The sequence below is a fragment of the Volvox carteri genome (assembly GCF_000143455.1).
Source record: "Volvox carteri f. nagariensis unplaced genomic scaffold VOLCAscaffold_29, whole genome shotgun sequence".
NCBI classification, from domain to species: domain Eukaryota; kingdom Viridiplantae; phylum Chlorophyta; class Chlorophyceae; order Chlamydomonadales; family Volvocaceae; genus Volvox; species Volvox carteri.
This window is the reverse complement of record NW_003307572.1, coordinates 270,848-288,591: the sequence shown is the minus strand read 5'-3', so window position 1 is coordinate 288,591 and position 17,744 is coordinate 270,848. Positions and strand designations below refer to the sequence as shown.

General features: G+C 55.4%; 5 protein-coding genes across 5 annotated transcripts; 2 read left to right on the top strand and 3 right to left on the bottom strand.

Moving 5' to 3' along the window:
* Window positions 1-409: 409 nt before the first annotated feature.
* Window positions 410-1,926, bottom strand: VOLCADRAFT_105471 (uncharacterized protein; the record flags this gene model as incomplete). Its single annotated transcript, XM_002952288.1, has 3 exons — window positions 1,705-1,926; window positions 1,478-1,563; window positions 410-920 (listed from the first exon to the last, which is right to left on the bottom strand). The coding sequence occupies exons 1-3, from the start codon at window positions 1,819-1,821 to the stop codon at window positions 410-412; spliced, it is 714 nt and encodes a 237-aa protein (XP_002952334.1). The 5' UTR covers window positions 1,822-1,926.
* A 153-nt stretch (window positions 1,927-2,079) lies between these two features.
* On the top strand, window positions 2,080-4,380 carry ank3 (ankyrin-repeat protein; the record flags this gene model as incomplete). Its single annotated transcript, XM_002952364.1, has 5 exons — window positions 2,080-2,414; window positions 2,517-2,615; window positions 2,690-2,878; window positions 3,056-3,432; window positions 4,260-4,380. Coding segments are annotated over exons 1-5 (900 nt in total), but the record flags the coding sequence as incomplete, so codon positions are not given.
* Window positions 4,381-5,975: 1,595 nt separating this feature from the next.
* Window positions 5,976-9,132, top strand: VOLCADRAFT_81811 (uncharacterized protein; the record flags this gene model as incomplete). Its single annotated transcript, XM_002952363.1, has 7 exons — window positions 5,976-6,261; window positions 6,331-6,440; window positions 6,512-6,592; window positions 6,712-6,900; window positions 7,400-7,438; window positions 8,074-8,193; window positions 8,432-9,132. 7 exons carry the CDS (start codon window positions 5,976-5,978, stop codon window positions 8,609-8,611), a joined length of 1,005 nt encoding a protein of 334 aa, XP_002952409.1. The 3' UTR covers window positions 8,612-9,132.
* Window positions 9,133-9,190: 58 nt separating this feature from the next.
* rpt1 (26S proteasome regulatory complex) lies at window positions 9,191-11,057 on the bottom strand. The gene has a single exon (XM_002952287.1). It carries the CDS (start codon window positions 10,936-10,938, stop codon window positions 9,658-9,660), a length of 1,281 nt encoding a protein of 426 aa, XP_002952333.1. The 5' UTR covers window positions 10,939-11,057; the 3' UTR covers window positions 9,191-9,657.
* A 1,261-nt stretch (window positions 11,058-12,318) lies between these two features.
* On the bottom strand, window positions 12,319-17,607 carry VOLCADRAFT_121065 (uncharacterized protein; the record flags this gene model as incomplete). The annotated part of the gene is made up of 9 exons (XM_002952286.1): window positions 17,310-17,607; window positions 16,934-17,101; window positions 15,661-15,840; window positions 15,108-15,260; window positions 14,633-14,801; window positions 14,103-14,416; window positions 13,671-13,852; window positions 13,385-13,631; window positions 12,319-12,987 (listed from the first exon to the last, which is right to left on the bottom strand). Exons 1-9 carry the CDS (start codon window positions 17,463-17,465, stop codon window positions 12,319-12,321), a joined length of 2,238 nt encoding a protein of 745 aa, XP_002952332.1. The 5' UTR covers window positions 17,466-17,607.
* Between the last annotated feature and the right edge of the window lie 137 nt (window positions 17,608-17,744).

Below are 17,744 nucleotides of genomic sequence, written 5' to 3'. Positions count from 1 at the left end.
TCCTGCCTAGCCGTTTCCAACCTCTCCTCGTGTGACACGACACGTATCACCCTCACCCTCACCCCCTTCACCCATGCGAATTGGGTCGAAACCGTAAAGCTATGGCTTCAGGCCATGGTTTATGCTGATGTAAGGAAATTCCTATTGGCATCTCGAGAAAATGGTAACGACATTTAGTACTAATGCGCTGCTTTGCATTCACCTCCTCATGCAAAATGTTCCACCGTTGTAGATTGAACAAAAACCAAGATCCTGAGCGAATGCAGGCCTGTGTGCCTGCGTTCACACAAGCCCACCGTAGCAAGCGCTAGCAGCAAGGCATTATTGCGCGTCTCCTGCATTCTCCAGTCGCCGCTCCCACGGGACCAAAACTTGGGCCAAACAATATAGTTACGAGCCAGCACGCACATCACCGATTGCTTAGGCGCTGTTCAATTTCCCGCCGAACGTACACCAGGTCGTCATCGTCCAGCTCTCCCAGCAACGCCATGACCGCGTACAGGATGTTCTTCGACGACCGACCGCCACCACCGCCGCTGAAACCTCCCGTCGGGCGGGATACCGATCCAGGGGTCGTGCCGCCGATGACGCCTTGGTCGCTCGGGGTCGTTGCCGGGCTGCCGCGACTCTGTGGCCGATGGTCTCCATAAGGCGGCGAAGCGTACGGGGGCGCTGAAGGCGCTGGTGGTGCAGGTGCCGGCCCGTTGAGGGCTGGACCGGGCCCCGCGGCGTCCAAATTAATGGTGTCGACGTCATCGTTGTCTAATTTTTGCAAGTTTGGCAGCATACGCACGACAAACTGCTTGTAGTGCGGGTCCTCCGCGCAGGGGTTATCGGAGAGCCATAGTACTCGGAGGTCCTTCAAATGGACGAGGTACTGAATCTCATTGAGGTCCTTCACGTCATTTTTTCGAAGGTATCTGGAAAACCCGACAAGGAGCAACGATGGTGACGGGGGTGCCTTTGCTCAGCTGTGTTCCACATATACTGCGACGTAACGCTTAGTAAGCATTGCATGGTATGGTACTGAAGTACGCGGTGGATTGAAGCCGGCAGGGTAGAGTTTGAAGTATGTTCTGAGAACAAAATGGAGCTTCATTGATGCGTGCAATAGGGTGATCAATGCTGACGTGTACATCTGGCGTACTTGTGTTACGCCAGTACTTAGACCGCTTTGATGGAGCATATGGGGCTTTCGGAGCTAGGCAAGCGGCCCACGCCAATCGAGCGGAGGGCCAAAACTCGAACCCGTCTCAACGCCATCTCAAGCGTGGAGAGAACGCGTCAGCATGCATCTTGCACGTCGCCCATGGAATGAATGCAACGACGGAAGGCCATTATGGGGGGTAATGGCGTCGTCGTCGGGCTTCCGGACAGCGCACGCGAAGACGAAAAGCCGGACCAAAGCATTGGGTCGGAATCGTTGGCGCGCAGCCCAAGATGCTTCTTGCATACGCCAACGACAGTATGCACTTACAGCTCTTGAAGCTTGGCGCAGTGTCGGAAGTCCTTCAGGCTCGACAGACGGTTAACCGACAAGGACAGCACCTCCAAGTTTGGTAACTGAGTTACCAGAGAAAGTGAAGATAACAGGAACGTTAGTCATGCAAGAAACATCAAGGTACTCCAAGAGTGTAGGAACGAGCCGTATCGGACGCCCACAACGCAAAAAGTTCTAATGTCCTGGATAACAGACCCGCGCACCTTCGCAAGGATTGAGCAATCGTCCAAGTCCTGGCCCCACAGGTTCAAGTTCTTGACCTCTTCAAGCTTATCAAGCCGAGTCTTACCCTTTATTATCTGCTCTGTCAGGACGACCATTGTGAAACTATTAGAACGACTGGCTGTGCAGGGAAATCGAAGGAAAAACCACCTGTTTCCTACTGGGAGTTAAGCCCGCAAAGCCCGACTCTAAATTTTTGGGAGCGGATAAGTGTTTGACCAGGCATTGAAACAAGGGCATGGACGTAGAAAAGTTACAAAAACGGCGTGCAACTGCAGTAAGAATTCGTACGGCGAGGAGGGGTGGTCCTAGGAATCAAAACATGCCCCTAAGAAATTGTAGCACTTGGCATCGACTGTTTTGTAAATATTATGCCATACGGTTGTTGATCTGCTGGTAGTTTGCTCTCATAGATCGCTTTAAAGTGCTTGCAAAAGGTCTCCCAGATTTTCGCTTACATCGGCATTAGGGGCCTTTCCAGGTTGGATTCCAGTCGGCAGAGTTTTTTGCGAAAACAGCTTGCTGGGACGCCGGCATACCTATAGCCCAGCCCCTAGAAGTTGGTCAGGAAGCAGCCATGAGCGTTGAGGTCAGAGCAAAGACACGCTCAAAGCCAAACACAGTTCATTATGCGGCGGAGACGGGTGACATTAAGCTTCTCGAGCACTTCGTGCGGGAAGGCATGGCGATTGTAAGACCTCGGTCACTTTTGAGTTTCATTTCTCCGTTATACATTAACAAAAAATACTGGGTGTGATCTCTAGACGATTTTTGCTGTCTCTTTGATGTCCAGGGCAATCCAGAGAGCGTCACGCTTCAATCTCGTGAAGATGTGCTTGGAATGATGCCGCTACATGTTGCATGCGAGAATGGCGAGCTAGAGGTTGTAGAGGTGGGTAAAAATGGGTTCCTATTTTGGAATTTATGCCGAGGCATAGACATGCGGTGCGCTGCCTGCCTGTGCAGTTTCTTGTAAAGAAGCGCGTTGACGTGGACGCGGGCGACAACTTTAAGGTGACAGCTCTGCATTTGGCCTCGATTGAGAACCATGCGGATATCGTGGAAGTACTGCTGAAGGCCAGGGCCGACCCCAAGCCAGTGGACGTCGAGGGAGACCTACCTATTCACTGGGCTGCTACCAAAGGGCACAGCCAGGTGCGCTAGGGACGAGTACGCACCCGCTTACATCCATGCCGCATGATTCTGCTTTAATTCATCTGGGTTGGAATAATGCCGTGCGGTTGGTGTAACCGCACTGTCGGTGGCTAGTTGGTATGTGCGGTCACTTCCGCGTTAATGCGTTATTATCACGCATAATTTCTGATCATCCAGGTCATTGAGCTGCTGGCACGCAAGGGATCGCCTATTGATGCTCCCAACAAGAAGGGGTGGACGCCATTGCATCGCGCGGCATACAACGGTCGCAAGGAGGCCACGGCCACCTTGATCAAGCTGGGGGCCAAGACCAACGGCACCACTTCGGATGGCAACACGCCTCTTCACCTTGCGTGCTTCATGAACCAGCTCAGCACCATAGAGAAGCTGTGCGAGGCTGGTGCATCACAGCGCCTGCTCAACAAGAGCGGTCAGCGGCCGATTGAACTCTGCATTACTGATGCAGCGCGCGACATTTTGAAGAGCTTGCAAGGCTTTGAGGGAGACGAGCCGGTGGAGGGTCCCGCAGCTCGCGGGACACACGCCGCCGCTAAGTGAGAGCACGGGGGACGTATGGGAATGCATATTGACGAAATCCAGTCGCGACAGTATTTTGGCGTTAGCTATAATATGTGGTGGCACGGAGTGGCACGGAGTGGCACGGATTTACGATGTGTTTTTCGGATGAAGATACGCTGCAAAATGTATCGCGCGAAGGATTCACGTGTTTCAATAAGGATATTTTTGTTATGGGGCCTCGCTATAGGGGCACTTCATTATGATTGCATGCGTCGACTGAACCATTGTAGGCCCAAGGATTTGGCGTCTGGGACCGCCGGCAAGGCACTTCCACCACCGAACCTGGCGGCCTTGCAGATCAGTGGCAGCAAGTAAGCTCTTCCATGGCGGCATACGGAACTGCCTGATGGGAAATTTTGTATAGTTATAATTGGACGTGTAGCCACAGTTTTTTTCCTGTTTAAATCGTTGGACGGCTTTGTGACGATTACCTGTCAAGGGGTTGTGCGGGTTCGGTCAATAACGCATCCGGAACTTTGTCTTTACTGTGACAGAATGAAGCAATTTTGCTTCGTGCTAAAATATAATCTATTATTGGCGTGCCCATTTAGTAAATGCATAGTCCGCCAAGGTGGGCCATCGTGCTTGCATGTTCACAACGACATGGACGTGATTGTACTATCTATCAGTTGTAAGAATGTCTTCCATTCGTCGCGTACGTGCAACCACCCCTTAGGAGCTAGAACATAAGCCCGTGGAGCAGCACTGCTGCAGTATCACCTGTGTCCCTCACAGCCACCTCCTAGCCTGTCCCCTTGAGCTTGACAATTTCTCCACAACGTTTTACCTCAACGCCCACCAGGAAGTACGCACATGACGGCTTCCCCAGCCCCGGCAACAGCTTCACAGCGCCGCGCACAGATTCAGGCGATCCTGGCTTCATTCAGACAGCGCTTGGCGAGACGGGGACCAACCCCTACACAGTGAGTTACGCCGTCTGCCAAGCTCGCATGTGTCGCACGCCATGTGCAGTTGTGGCGGGATTGCCCATTCGCGTGTTCGCATGCTGTACGGTTGAGTCGAGCGTAGCAAAGCAAGCCCTGATTGTCGCCCACATCCCCTAGGCAGGGTTATCTACGAAACAAGTGTGGGTGGGACTTCTCCCACCGGGACTTCTCACAACGTCTGCCAACTGGTAGCAGGGCCCGGTCGTCATGAAAGTATAATTCCTGGTATATATCTAAAATCAAGGACTTTGAGCTAGAGTCCCCGGCTGTGTCGAACTGACAGCAGTTTTGTAATGCCGCGGCCTCTTGGCTCTCTGAAGCGCAGGGCATGAACTCTGGAGCTGCTGGCGGAAGTAGCCGGGGATTGGGGCGAGGAGGTGTGTCCGGCAGCGGCGCATCTGGCGGCCTTGCAGACTTGAGCCGCCCTCTGTCGCAAGGCGTAGGTCCCGGGCCTGCAGGATCTAGCGGATTGGCGGCACATCCGACACCGTTGGCGGGTTCGCTGCGCCCGTTGCGAGCCCCTAGCCCGGGAGGCACCAGCAGCTCAATGATTGGGTCCGTCGCAATAGGCCCTGTACGGCCCCGCAGCTCAGGGGTTCCGGGGTCTTCTGGAGGCGGAGAGGATTCGTCGCAATTGGCTTCGGGAATGGCGGGCACGGGTGCCCTCTCTCCGCATCTTCTAGACGAGGATTTGCAGGATCGGATCAAGGAGGAGAACAGGCGCATGGCGGCGTCCAACGACGTCCTTCGGCCGCGTTCGGCCCGACCGGTGTCGGCAAATAAAAAATTCCTCGCGCGTTACAACTTAGATAAGCTAAATTTGTTTGCGCCGTGAGGCTCTCGAGATTTTCTTGACTTTCAGACAGACCTACATGGCGTCAGGAATACTGCAGGGGCCAAGGTCCAGCTTTGCATTGAGCATCGACAGCATCTTGGCTTTCAGGCTTGCAAACGGCGTTTTCATTCGACAGAGGCCAATGAAGAATTGCAGCATAGAAGCGAGGATATGTGTACGCCAAGCATCCATGCAACTGTGAGGCAGTAATGATGAGATTCGTCACACTGTCCTCTATTTTTCGGGTACAAGCTGTGCGATGAATGGGGGATTGGACTGTCCTTGAATCTTGGATAGGGCGTTCGATCAAGTTTCCCGTCATGATGGCGTGTGGAAAGTCGTGTGCTAGGCTAATGCTATGCCCCCCCGGATTAGCTCGCAGAATCCTGGATTTTACCTGGCAGGGGAGGTAAAGCGCACGATGGTATGGTGTAACATAATAGGATTTTTTCTCTAAATGGCAACCATCTTCAACACGGGAAGCGTGAACGCACGCAGCAGCATCGTGAGGCTTGTACGCTTATACTAGCCGGTCTTTGGGTTGGGGTAAAAAGAGACACATGCCATTACAGCTCAGGACGCCAGGGCAGAATCGTGGCACGAGGGTTCTGCCGTATCGGCACCCGTGTACCGCTGCCGTACGAGTAGGCCGTGGTTGTGCACTTGGCTGAAAGCCCAGATCTTCTTCAACGAAAATACGTCTCAACATTACACCGCAGGCTAGGCCAGGTTTAACATGTTAACGACCAGCCCTCAAGCTGGGCCCGGGCATCGCCTTGTGGATTTGAGCTCCAGCAGTCCTCGCTCAGCGTTGCGGGTTGGCCGTCCACTGCAACGTCATGTTCCTCTCATATCTAAGCGATCGCTTGTTTTGCGGTCAGCTTCTGAAACTTATAGCCGCGACGTAACGGCGCCTCGTCTCATCCAGCACAAGAACGAGGCTTACTGGTTCTATGCTGGCCTTAGCCAGGTCTATGATCACATCGTAAATCCGGGCCACTGGACTGAAGACATGCGAGAAGGTAACATTTTATTTCGTGTTCATCACTCCAATCTTTTACGGCTTTGATTGGAGATCATACGTTGCGCAGCGGCTTTGGTCCCAGCTATGCTGGATAATCCAGATTTAAAAGTTGTCGATGTGGGTGGTGGAACTGGCTTTACTACTCTTGGGATTGTCAAAGCAATTAAGCCTGGAAATGTAAGTGCGTCTTCCGCTCCGATGGCGCTGTTTTTCCACAAGGTCATTAAAGCATTGTCTGATTGGATCAGGTGACGCTGATCGACCAGTCTCCACACCAGTTGGCCAAGGCAAAGGCGAAGCCAGCCTTGAAGGGCGTCACAATTCTCGAGGTTTGTCCTGTCTTGGTCTTACAATTAAAAAAAGGATTAGTAAGGGGAATAAATATTCGTATTGATGGATGGGGTTTCGATGGGTGTTGCATTGACGTACTCACGCAACCGATGTGCAGGGCGACGCGGAGGACCTCCCCTTCCGCACGGACTCATTCGACCGCTATGTCTCGGCGGGGAGCATCGAATACTGGCCGGAGCCGCAGCGGGGCATTAAGGAGGCGTATAGGGTCATCAAAGAGGGCGGCGTCGCCTGCGTCATTGGTCCTGTACATCCGTCATTTTGGCTGTCTCGTTTTTTTGCTGATGTAAGCTGGAGCTGATTGCTCTCTCGCTGTACTAGGGGTACGGGTGTGAAACTTCGTGCTCGGAGCTCAGCAGTACATATTAGTGGTGGTATTATGTCCTCCGCATGCAGTGGCTGCTGCAACAGTATATTAGATTTCGCAGCCAGCACGGGGTCCCGACATTTGTCCTGTCGTCAGCCTGCACATGATCACACACAATTGGCTGTACCGGCTTCGGATCACAACAATGTCGTTTATTGCGGGTATCCCGCGTGCCCAACTGATATATCGGTGGGTAGGGTGATTGTCGCACATACTAGCGCAAGCCATGGTGAAAAGGTGTTTTTTCCGGAGTATGACGGCACGCACGAGGTGGCTCAAATGTCTGCTTTCAATTTGTTATCCTTACGCCACTGGAGCTGTTGGCTGCATATTTCCCTGGCACGTAAGGAATGCCATGAGCTGGTGCCCGCCCTTTTGGTGAGTCATTTGTTGCACGTGCTCCGGGTTCTGCATACAGGTATGGATGCTGTTTCCCAAGGAGGAAGAGTACATTGAGGTGCGAGCGGCATTGTTAAGCGGTACAAGGAATCGTTCAAAATAGGGTTTTTGCGGGTTGCTTGCAGCGATAAGGCGGTGCAACGGACTTGCCTAAGCTACAGGCGGGTGCATGGCCTAGGCCGTCGCTCACCCTGGACGCAATGTGCACTGGCACTGTTCCTGGGGAGGTTGTTGGAAACAGGACACGGCTCAGATCAAAAACATCCATGGGGCGATTGAAAAAATTCACGGGGAGCTGCTTGACGCGACGAGCAGATGAAAAGAAATAGCGGACCCAGCCGGTGGTGAGTTCAGCACCCACTGCTGAACCTGATCGATCCACTGAGAAGTCGACTAGGGTGACTAGGGTTGTCGACAGATGTCGATGAGAATGCCTTGAAATACCGGGGAAGGCAGGGTTTCGCCTGGTAGCGGCCACGGGTGAAGACATGCCCCCCTGTCCCACGCATCAGATAAGGGCATTCTGCCATAGTTGGGAGCCGGCTCCTGAGGCAAGGGACCGAGTCTAGCTAGGGCGCACGAGAAGCATGTCGTGCTACCTGGCGGACTCGGCCGGATTGTGTACTGGCAGAGTAAAAAAATGGAAAAGTAAGACTTCAATTTCCGCACAATGTTTACCTTTGTCGCGCGCAGTGGTTCACCAAGGCTGGGTTCGTGGACGTTAAGATTACGCGCATCGGGCCTAAGTGGTATCGCGGGGTTCGTCGGCATGGCCTCATCATGGGCTGCAGCGTCACGGGTGTTAAGCCGAAGGTGAGGTCCCTGCTGTGCGGTGCAATGTTGCAGTTTACCACCTCAGCCTTTCCATGCTGGAGTTGTACCTAGACAGATGTGCCAGGAAAGGTGTCCGTAGCTCGCAGTATGTGCGCATGGGTGAGATTCACCAGAGGGGAAATTACGTGCGGAAGAATTGATTGCGTCATGGATTGTCCCCACTGCGGCTGCTTCCCGACGTGGGGGTGTCTCGTGACAAGCCCTATCCCTGACGCAGGCTGGAGAGTCGCCGCTGGTGATGGGACCAAAGGTCGAGGTCAGCGGCAAGATGAATAGCAACCCCCTGTCGTTCTTGCTGCGGCTCATTATGGGCACAGCCGCAGGCTTCTATTATTTCTGCGTGCCAATCTATATGTACCTCAAGAACCTTATCTGGCCCAAAAATTGGCCCATGTAACTGCTTTCTCGTTGGCTGTGTTTTACGTTTGATGTTGATAATAGAACTTCTTTTGAGGAATGGAGAGCAAAACGAAGGTTTCTTTATTTTTTGTCATGTACTAGGCGTTGGTTCAACCAATAAAGTGGGCCAAGTAGGCCCACTTCCGTGATCACGAGTTGCTGTCGTTGCACAACACGCAGTTTTTTAAGCTATATTGCTTGCACATCCCACTCATCCATCTCACCCTTGGACGCGTCTGAAGGGATACTTTTCTGTGAAGGGACGACGCATGCATAAGTTGCAGGTGGTGAGGCCTGTCGTGTGGTGGTGCTTACCCTGGTATGGACTACTCATTGCTTATTGATGAAATTGTATAGTGGGTTGCTGTACGCCATCGGGATGTCATTACGTCCGTTGATTTTCATTTCCATTTGGGATGTTGCATGTATTCTATCCAGACCGTGGAGAAGTCACCGTGGAAGTTCCAGCTTCCTTGAACGTAACCCTCATGACATACCATGCTGCAATTTTTAAACCAGCACAGGATCCGGCGGTACACATTACCGTCCATTCAAGTGTTCTTTATGCGGCCGCCCCGTTCCAAACGATCAAACGATAAACCGCAACAAAGACCGAGAAGGGTTCCCGTCTAGGTGTTGCATCCGGGGCCCGCCCTCGCCGCTGCAAACCGATTTCTGAAGGGACGGCAACATCATACATACAGCGACATCATACATCTACCGACAGCAATATATGCATCATGCAGCCGATCGACCACACTTTCTACGCCCTTTCGACACTCGCCTGGGTATGCATCACAGCGCAACTTACTGGCGCCGTCGCCACACGACAATCGAGGTCCTTTTACGGTGTCATGATGTCCCTTTACCATCCATCGGTCAGTCTTCCCTACATCGTTCTTAGGTGGCATCCAAACTTATCCTAGTTCCCCGACACTGTCTGGTTGTACCTAACCTACAACCTGTCCATCAACGACCCCCTTTCGCCCCTTTCCCACTCAATGCTCTCACTACAGCACCTTATCCTTACCGACACGCTGCTCGTCAGTTGAAAATCATGTACTTCGGCGTTGCGCTGAACTTCTGGTAACCCTTAATGACCTTATTGACCGCCTCCAGGAAGTCCTTTTCCGTCACTGTTTTCCGGCGTGCGCGGATCGCGTACATGCCTGCCTCTGTGCACACGCTCCGGATGTCCGCTCCGGTGCTGTTGGGGCACAAACGTGCCAGCAGCTCGAAACGGATATCGCGCTCGCAGTTCATCGTGCGTGTATGGATCTGGAATATTTGCGTCCGGCTGGCCAGGTCCGGCAGGCTGAACTCAACCTTGCGGTCCAGCCGCCCTGGGCGAAGAAGTGCAGGGTCCAGCGTGTCGGGCCGGTTGGTGGCCATAAGCACCTTGACGTTTCCGCGCGCATCGAAGCCGTCCAGCTGGTTGACAATCTCTAGCATAGTCCGCTGCACTTCATTGTCGCCGCCAGCGCCGTCGTCAAACCGCGCGCCACCGATCGCGTCCACCTCGTCAAAGAACACAATGCAGGCTTTCTTTGAGCGGGCCATTTGGAACAGCTCGCGGACCATGCGTGCGCCCTCACCGACGTACTTTTGGACGAGCTCGCTGCCAATGACGCGAATGAAGCAGGCATCTGTGCGGTTAGCAACTGCACGCGCTAGCAGCGTCTTGCCCGTGCCCGGCGGGCCGTACATCAGCACGCCTTTGGGAGGGTCGATACCCAGCTGTACGAACTTCTCGGGGTGCAGCATGGGCAGCTCCACCACCTCCCGCATCTTCTCCATCTGCTCCTTGGAGCCCCCAATGTCGCTATACGTGATGTCCGGCTTCTCCTCCACGGTCATCATAGTGACGGAGGGGTCAATCTTCGGGGGAAGCGGAATCTGAATCTGGTATTTGTTCCGGTCGACACCCACGCGCATACCCTCCTCGATGTCCGTAGGGGCCACCTTGTCGCCCAGCCCCACAACGAACTTTGCGATTTGCTTCACATTGATTACATACTTCGCCTCGTCGGTGCCGGGGTTGATAATCTTAGTACAGCGGGCCACCTGCAGCGGCTGCTCCTCCTGCTGCATCTGCTTGTCCGAAACCAGGTCCCAGCGAGACGGGGGCGCAAGCCCAGTATCAGACTCCTTCACACCGCACAGGTCGTTGATGCGCTTGATAATATCCTTCACATCCTGTTCTGCTTTTTTAATTGGCGCAGCGTATGGGCCTAGCCCATAGTTCTTGAGGAAAGCAATATCAGTCTCGTCAAGCGCCTTAATTGGTGCGTCCTTATCTGGATCGACATGCTTATCATCCGGCATTTTGGACGAACCCTAGACCGCGCCGAAGCGCGGCTATGCTGCCGAGGGAGTTTTGCAGATCTACCCGGCAAAGTGCGAAATGGACTGGCTTGGCAATACAATCAATTCGAGAAATCAAGATAACGGACAGGAGGTAATAAATGAGGCTTTTGCGTGGAACAAAAAGGTCAATGAGAACTTCATGTCATGCTGCCGTACCCACGGACGCACCATAAGCGTCTTCAGGTTTGTACAAACTCTGTTCCTGGTAAGCAACGTAATCTATCACATTCCTTTGTTGAATCGACGTTTGGCTCCAGGGGTCGGGTCAGGTCTTAAAAAGTGCTCGCGTAAACCTGACCGGTTCCCATGAGTGTCATGAACATATGCTGTGTTACTTCTGCCTAGCAGACGCGGCGTGCTACATGTTCCCAAAGTTCGGCCAACTGCCCTTGGCTACCGTACTCCAGGTCTAAACAGCGTCCATTCAGCAGTTCCTTAAGATGCATCCAACAAAGTTGGTTTGTGCAAGCTTGGAACCTTTGCCAAAGGGCTTCTCGGTTGCGCAACTTGAGATGCCACCACCAGAAGGCATGTAAGGCTGGTATGGCGCGGTTGAAAATCCCACGCCGAGTTCGAAGCTGCTTATCCCGAACCAACAATCCTGATCTATTCACACGCGGGGAAATCCCAGTGTGTCCGGAACGCACACCCATTGGCGGAATCCCGGTGGCTTCTTTTCCAGAACGTGGGACTTTCAAATCCCGGTTTTCACAACAAGGCATACTTCACCAGTCCCAAACACTGCGAGCCGCCTAACGCAGTGCAATCCAGTGCGCACCCCACCCGCTTGCCTGCTCTCTCCACACAGCGGTATACCCCATACACAACCATCTCTTAGGTACCAATATCTGCGCGTGCTGCATGCAACCCCACGAGGTCCACTTAGCTTCGCGATTCAGGTTCGTAACACGGCTACATATGGAATATCTGGCATGCAAGTTCAGGGTATGCTTAGCTTGTCACCCAGAAATCGCTACAGCTGAGGGTCTTGCGCGGCTGTCGAACCCGCAAGCACGAAAAGAACCTGCACGAAGCCGCGGACGCAGCAGCGCGTGTCCAGTCCATTTCCGCCCATGGATGTGTGGTGGACGGGCTCCGTATACTTTTCTTAGCACCCATCCGCGAGCGGAGATTATATCCATAACAGCAGCAGGGTAGGCACACCGCCGACCACGTGCAACGCTGGCGAGGCAGCCGTGGCGAGCCGTCACCATAACCAACTTCTTCCCCTGGACTTTGACAGCTGCTACTGCGCTCTCCCTGTTTCCCGCCGCCTCGCCTCGCTACCGTTGGACATCCCCCCCCAGGCAGCGCTGCGCACTACAGCGCAGGATGCCCTCACAGGTGCGGTAGTTTGATCCCGTCAGTCATGACGGGCCGGCCCAGCGCATCCCATAGGTACTGTGATGTGGGCAGCGGCGGCGGGGGTGGGGTGGGCGGCGGCGACGGTAGTGGCGGCCACGGCGGTGCGTAGATGGCAGACTCGGGCAGCACCAGCAGCGCCGCCGCCACGGCAGTAATGGCCTTTGGGTCGGGGCTGGTAGCCTTGCGAACCATTTTGGCAAGCTCCTTCAGCGCCTTGACCGCATCCTCGCTGCTCAGGTCCGTGTCGCTGAGGCCGTTGGCTTCCTGGCTGAGGCCGTTAGCGACTGCATTGCACATGCGCTGCAAGTTCAGCGGTGCCCCGTCAGCCGTCACCGACGGCGCCACTTGTGATGCGTGTGGTTGCAGCTGCTGCTGCTCTGCCGCCGGCAGCGGCGGGCCTTCGGCCGTCGGTGATTGCGAAAGTGCTGGCGACGTCGTCGACTGCGACGGCCTCGCCGCCGAAGCGGCCACTGCACGCGGCGGCGGCGGCAGCCGTGTCTGCATAATGCGTTGTAGGATCTCCGCCATCGGCTCCACCATCGCCGGTGCCCATTCCTCTGTCTGTCGTACAGTCTGCTGCAGTAATGTCAGATACGGCGCCAGCTGCAGCCATCGGGGGTCCTTAATGAGCTGCAGCATACACTGCAACACCGCGGCGCGCACCTCCTCCGGGAAGGGGGGGGCCCGGGCGTCAGGTGGCGGCGGTGGTGGCGGCGGCACCGCTGCCGCTGCCGCCATCATCGCCTGCGTCATGCGCTTTTGAGGCACCGGGGCCTCCTGCCACAACACCAGAATACCGACGCCACCGTTACCACCAGTGAGGGCAGTACCGTCAGTAGTGGACAAAAAAAGAGCAACAAGTTGAGAGGTGGAAGAAATCAACCGCACACCCTTACACGCATGCTGCACACCCTCTTTTTCTCCTCCCATTTCCAGAGCACCCACATAGCCAAGTGTACCATGCAAAGCACGCCGTCTTTCAATGCAGCAAGTGCAGAAACCAGGGAAAAGGGGATTCCGCCCACACGCTTCTGCTCACCTGCGGCTTGGGCTTTGGCGGTGCATCTGTTCGCAGCAGGTACATCAGCTGGAGGTGGAGCCGCTTAGAGGAGTGCACCGACCACCAATAGTCCTGAACACCCGGTTCAGATAGCAAGCAAGCTAGCATCTGCAGCAGGCTTGCCGCCAGAGGATGAGAATTCAGGGGCGCCTTCGGCAACGGCATCGTCGGTGGACCGTCGATGTACGGCAACCAGGCTTCCATCAACGGCGCCGCTGGCAGCCCGCTGCCGTTATGGGAGAAGCGCCCGCGACCCAAAGCGTACGCGATGAAGGTGTCGGAAGCGGATGACGGCCTCTTACTGCTGGGCGGCTTGGGGGGCAGCTCGGGCAGCTTGGGGGCGGGCAGCAGCGCCAGCAGCAGCTGCATGGCACCCAGGCGCAGGAGGTGCTGTACTGCACCATGGTGGTGCTTGCACATCTGTAGCAGCATCTGGACCGATAGCTCCTGTGCGAGGGAACCGGGAAAGATTGAAGAGACGAACTTCATCAACTTCAGGAAACACAAACTCAAACAAATACAACAACTTCAAGGAATAAATGTACCGTGGAAACGGAAGTGAGGGGGAGAAAAATACATATGCGCAAAGCAGTACCACAGTGGCAGTGCAGGGCCTCACTCCACACGCCATCGCACAGCGCACAGCCATTCGCGCACGTCCCTCTCTCCCCCTTCCCTCTTCCCCACCTCACCCCACCTGCAGCCGGTCAGCCGAGCTGGGCATCGGCCGTGCAAAGTCAATGGGCGGCGGTCCTGGCGGCACCTCAATCCCGGCCTCCGTGCCGTCCATTGTGGCCCCGGGCCGGGGAGAGGGCCCGGAGGGACGGGGTGACGCTCCGGGTCGGGGGGACAGCGGCACCGGAGGCCGCGGCGAGGTAGGCGTCTCGGAGCCAGGTGGCGGCGGTGGTGGCGTCGGCGGGTCTTCCTGCGGCACACCCGTCGTGGGTGCCAATACGTGCTTGAGCAGGGCGGCGGGCAGGCCACTGTCTAACGCCAGCTGCATGGCAGGGGCTGCGGAATTGAAACGGAGAGTGGGAAATCGGGGAGAGGGCTGGTCGGGATATGCCGTCAGTTCAGCCGTTTATACGAAGCCCGTGCCCATGTCTTCAATCCCAAGTTTGCTGTCCCTCAACACCCCCTTCAGCTCACATCACATCAGTCCACGGCTCCAAGGAGCCCCTCTGCCCCTAGCTCCCGCCACATCCGCTTCTCCCCGGTTATACTCACGATAGTTGCCCATCATCCTCATCAACGCCAGGAGCACCTCCTCTCGCACCGCACCGAAGAGGCTGCTGCACAGGAGTTCCGTCAGCTGCCCCATCGTCCCCGCACCCGCCAGCACTATGGCCATCGTGTCGGATTGGAGCAGCGTGCGGATCAGGCGCAGCGCGAGGACCTGAACGGCATAGTGGTGCCATAGCGGCCGGGTGGGCGAGTGGGTGGGGAATCAATTGCATAACACAAAAAATCATCTGCGGACGCGCGGGCGGGTGAGGGAGGGAGGCGGGTAGAGAAGGTGGTTAAGGAAAAAGCCAACGCGTGCGTGCTGAACGGCCTTCTGCACAATGACCGGCCGAGAGTGAAGGGCCACGTGTTACATGAGAACATCCGAGGGGGAAATGCTATCAACAAAACGAAACAAAAGGAAACGAACAAACAGATTAATAATGAAAGCTGTGTAAGGAACCGAATAAGGTCGCACTTGTATCCTGCTGGAGTGGTGCTTCAAAACTGTCAGCAGCGGTGCCACGTCAGAGCACATAAACCCCACCGCCGCCGCCTCAGCCGCCGTGCTGCTGGCCACCAGGCTGCTTAAAGCCGTAATGGCCAGGTCCAGAGCGTACTTGCTGGGTCCCTGCAGCCAGACCAATGGGGACGGCGGGGGCCGCGGAGTGAGTAGCCGGGAACCGAGTAGACACACTGGAACCCCGCAACAACGCCAAAACCGGCACGAGGAGCCGCGAAAAGAGTATGGACGGTAGGGAGTAACATGTCACTTGGGGAAGGGCAGACCTGAAAGCGTTTGGAAGGTAAACCATTAGGAACATGGCCGGACGTTCTCTGCCTTTTGGCGGTGGTGTGTCCGCGTTTTCTGAAGTGTCTTGTTTTATTAATAATAGCGGTCTGTCACAATGTACTAACTCCAGTTCTAGACCCTTCACATGTTCTTGTGTCCAGAACTTGTCCCAGTGTCCTAAAGACTTATTCCAAATTTCTTTAAAAACTTGCTTATCTTTGTCCGACAACTTCCTCACCGGCAGGGTGGTCTCCGGGTCCACGGGTGGCGGCGGCGGGTTCTTGGCATTGCGGGAATCTGGTTTGCCCTGGTTTCGCACGGGGGTTGGCGGCTCCGGGGGCTCTGATTGGATGACCAGCAGTCGGGCCGAATAGGCGTCGAAGGAGGCGTGGAAGTAGGTCAAAACCGCCCACAGCGCCTGAGGAGGAAGGTACGGGGCCCCGGTTGTGCGCGTTTATCAGGCCTTGGAAGCGATAAATTGGGGCACCGGTTGGGTTGTGAGCACCGCTGAGTGTTTGTTTGGAAGCCGGGAAAGGTGGCAGGGCACTGGGAAAGGGCGGCGCAAGGGCGCTAGGGTGTGCATGTTCGTCGCTGGTTTGCCATGGCACCGTAACCCCGGCACCTTCCGCCTCCTTTCCCCCTCTCGTAAAAGGCCTCTACATGTCCTGTTCCCCAATGAGCCGAATATGCGGCTCAGGAGCTCTCTAGATGGCTTGAGGGCCACGCCCGGTAGTAAGCCGGGACTTGTGAGGTCGAGTACGTGCGGTGCATTTCCCCCTGCCAATGCAGACAACCCAGGCTGCTATGGCCCACCACGTTCCGCCACGAGCGGCCCCTGTTTGAGGTGCATCATTACTGTGTCGACATCTGCGTCTACTGTCCAGCACCTCCACCTCTGCACGACGATCAGCCGCCTGCCGGCCTGCTCCACTCAGCCGAGCGGTGTGCGTCCGGCCCTGGCCCCTTCCTTCCTCCCAGCAGCCGCTGCACTATCGCTGTCTGAACTACCGCTGCCGGCAATGGGCCTGCTGCAGTTGCTGATACCCCAGACGCTGATGCGGACAGGTAAGACACAGCTTGGAGTGCTGCTACGCTGCTAGCCTCCTTGGACGTATCTGCTGGGGCCTAGTAGAATGGGCTCCTCCATGCAAGCTGTGGTCCCAGCTGACCTCCTCCCTTACCCCGAGCTGACCCATATTGTCTGGGTCCCATGCTCCCTAATATAACAGGGACGACTTTCTGGCTAAAGCCGGTGCAAGTTTGGGTTGAGCAGTCCGCATTGCAGCACATCGCTGGCTTAGCCAAGGCCGACGGCACAAGCCCCAACCCGCCTAACCCAACCCCAACGCCGCTCCCTATTCCATTCCGTTCCAAGATCCCGTCCCACCCATCCCACTACACGAAAATCATCAGTCCGAGATGGCTGCCCGGCTGTCAGCCTCTCCCATCTGTTCCCGCCTAGCTTGTAATAAACGAGGTCTGAGATCCGTGAGCAGCCGGAACGGACGCACCTGCAAGCTAGCTGGTTGTTGGAGCGCCTCCCGCAGCTCATCGTGATTCTGTGAGTCCGTGAACACCAGCCGCGTGACCACCTTAATGGCGGTAGTGTTTACCGCGGTGTCATTGGCGCATACAAATGGGGTCGCCAGCGTGAGGAGCTGTGTGACAGCCGAGGTATCCTGCAGGGGATGATGTTAACAAGAGAGCCGGTAAGCGACAATGCAGAGGGCAGCGGGGGGATTGCAACGCGTAAAACGTGTTGGGCGTTGTCATGGGGTGCAGGGCGGGAATTGGGCAAGGGGCTGTTATCCAACGCTTTGGTGGGGCCCAGGAGGTGGGCACGTTAGGATAGCAGGGGTTAGGAGTGCAGACGCTCGGAGCACTTACATGCGGTAAACTGGTTGACACATTTAATGTAGATAGGTAGTTAAGTGCCAAGGGAAGCTGGGTGGGGTCCGCGTCAGGGTTGCCGAGGATGCCCAGCGCCCATGGGAAGTCTTGGCGCACAGCGGGCGCTGCGTTTGCAGCGGCCCTTGGCGGCATGTCCCTTGTAACTTATTGGTGCATAGGGACAACGCTACCAGTCTCAGTCGCTCATAGTAACATGCCGCGGGTCTGTGTGCATGTTGTCGAGTAATTTACATATCATAGCATTGTGGGCATCAAATATAGTATGTAAGAAAGTTCTGAGATGAGAAGCTACGCAAGCTTGGGGTGCGAAAGCTGGTCTAAGAATAACGATGCCGGATTGATGGTTGGACGAGGGTCCGAGCAAGGAAGTTCTGTCACCCAACCATGTAAGCATATATGATTATTTATTTT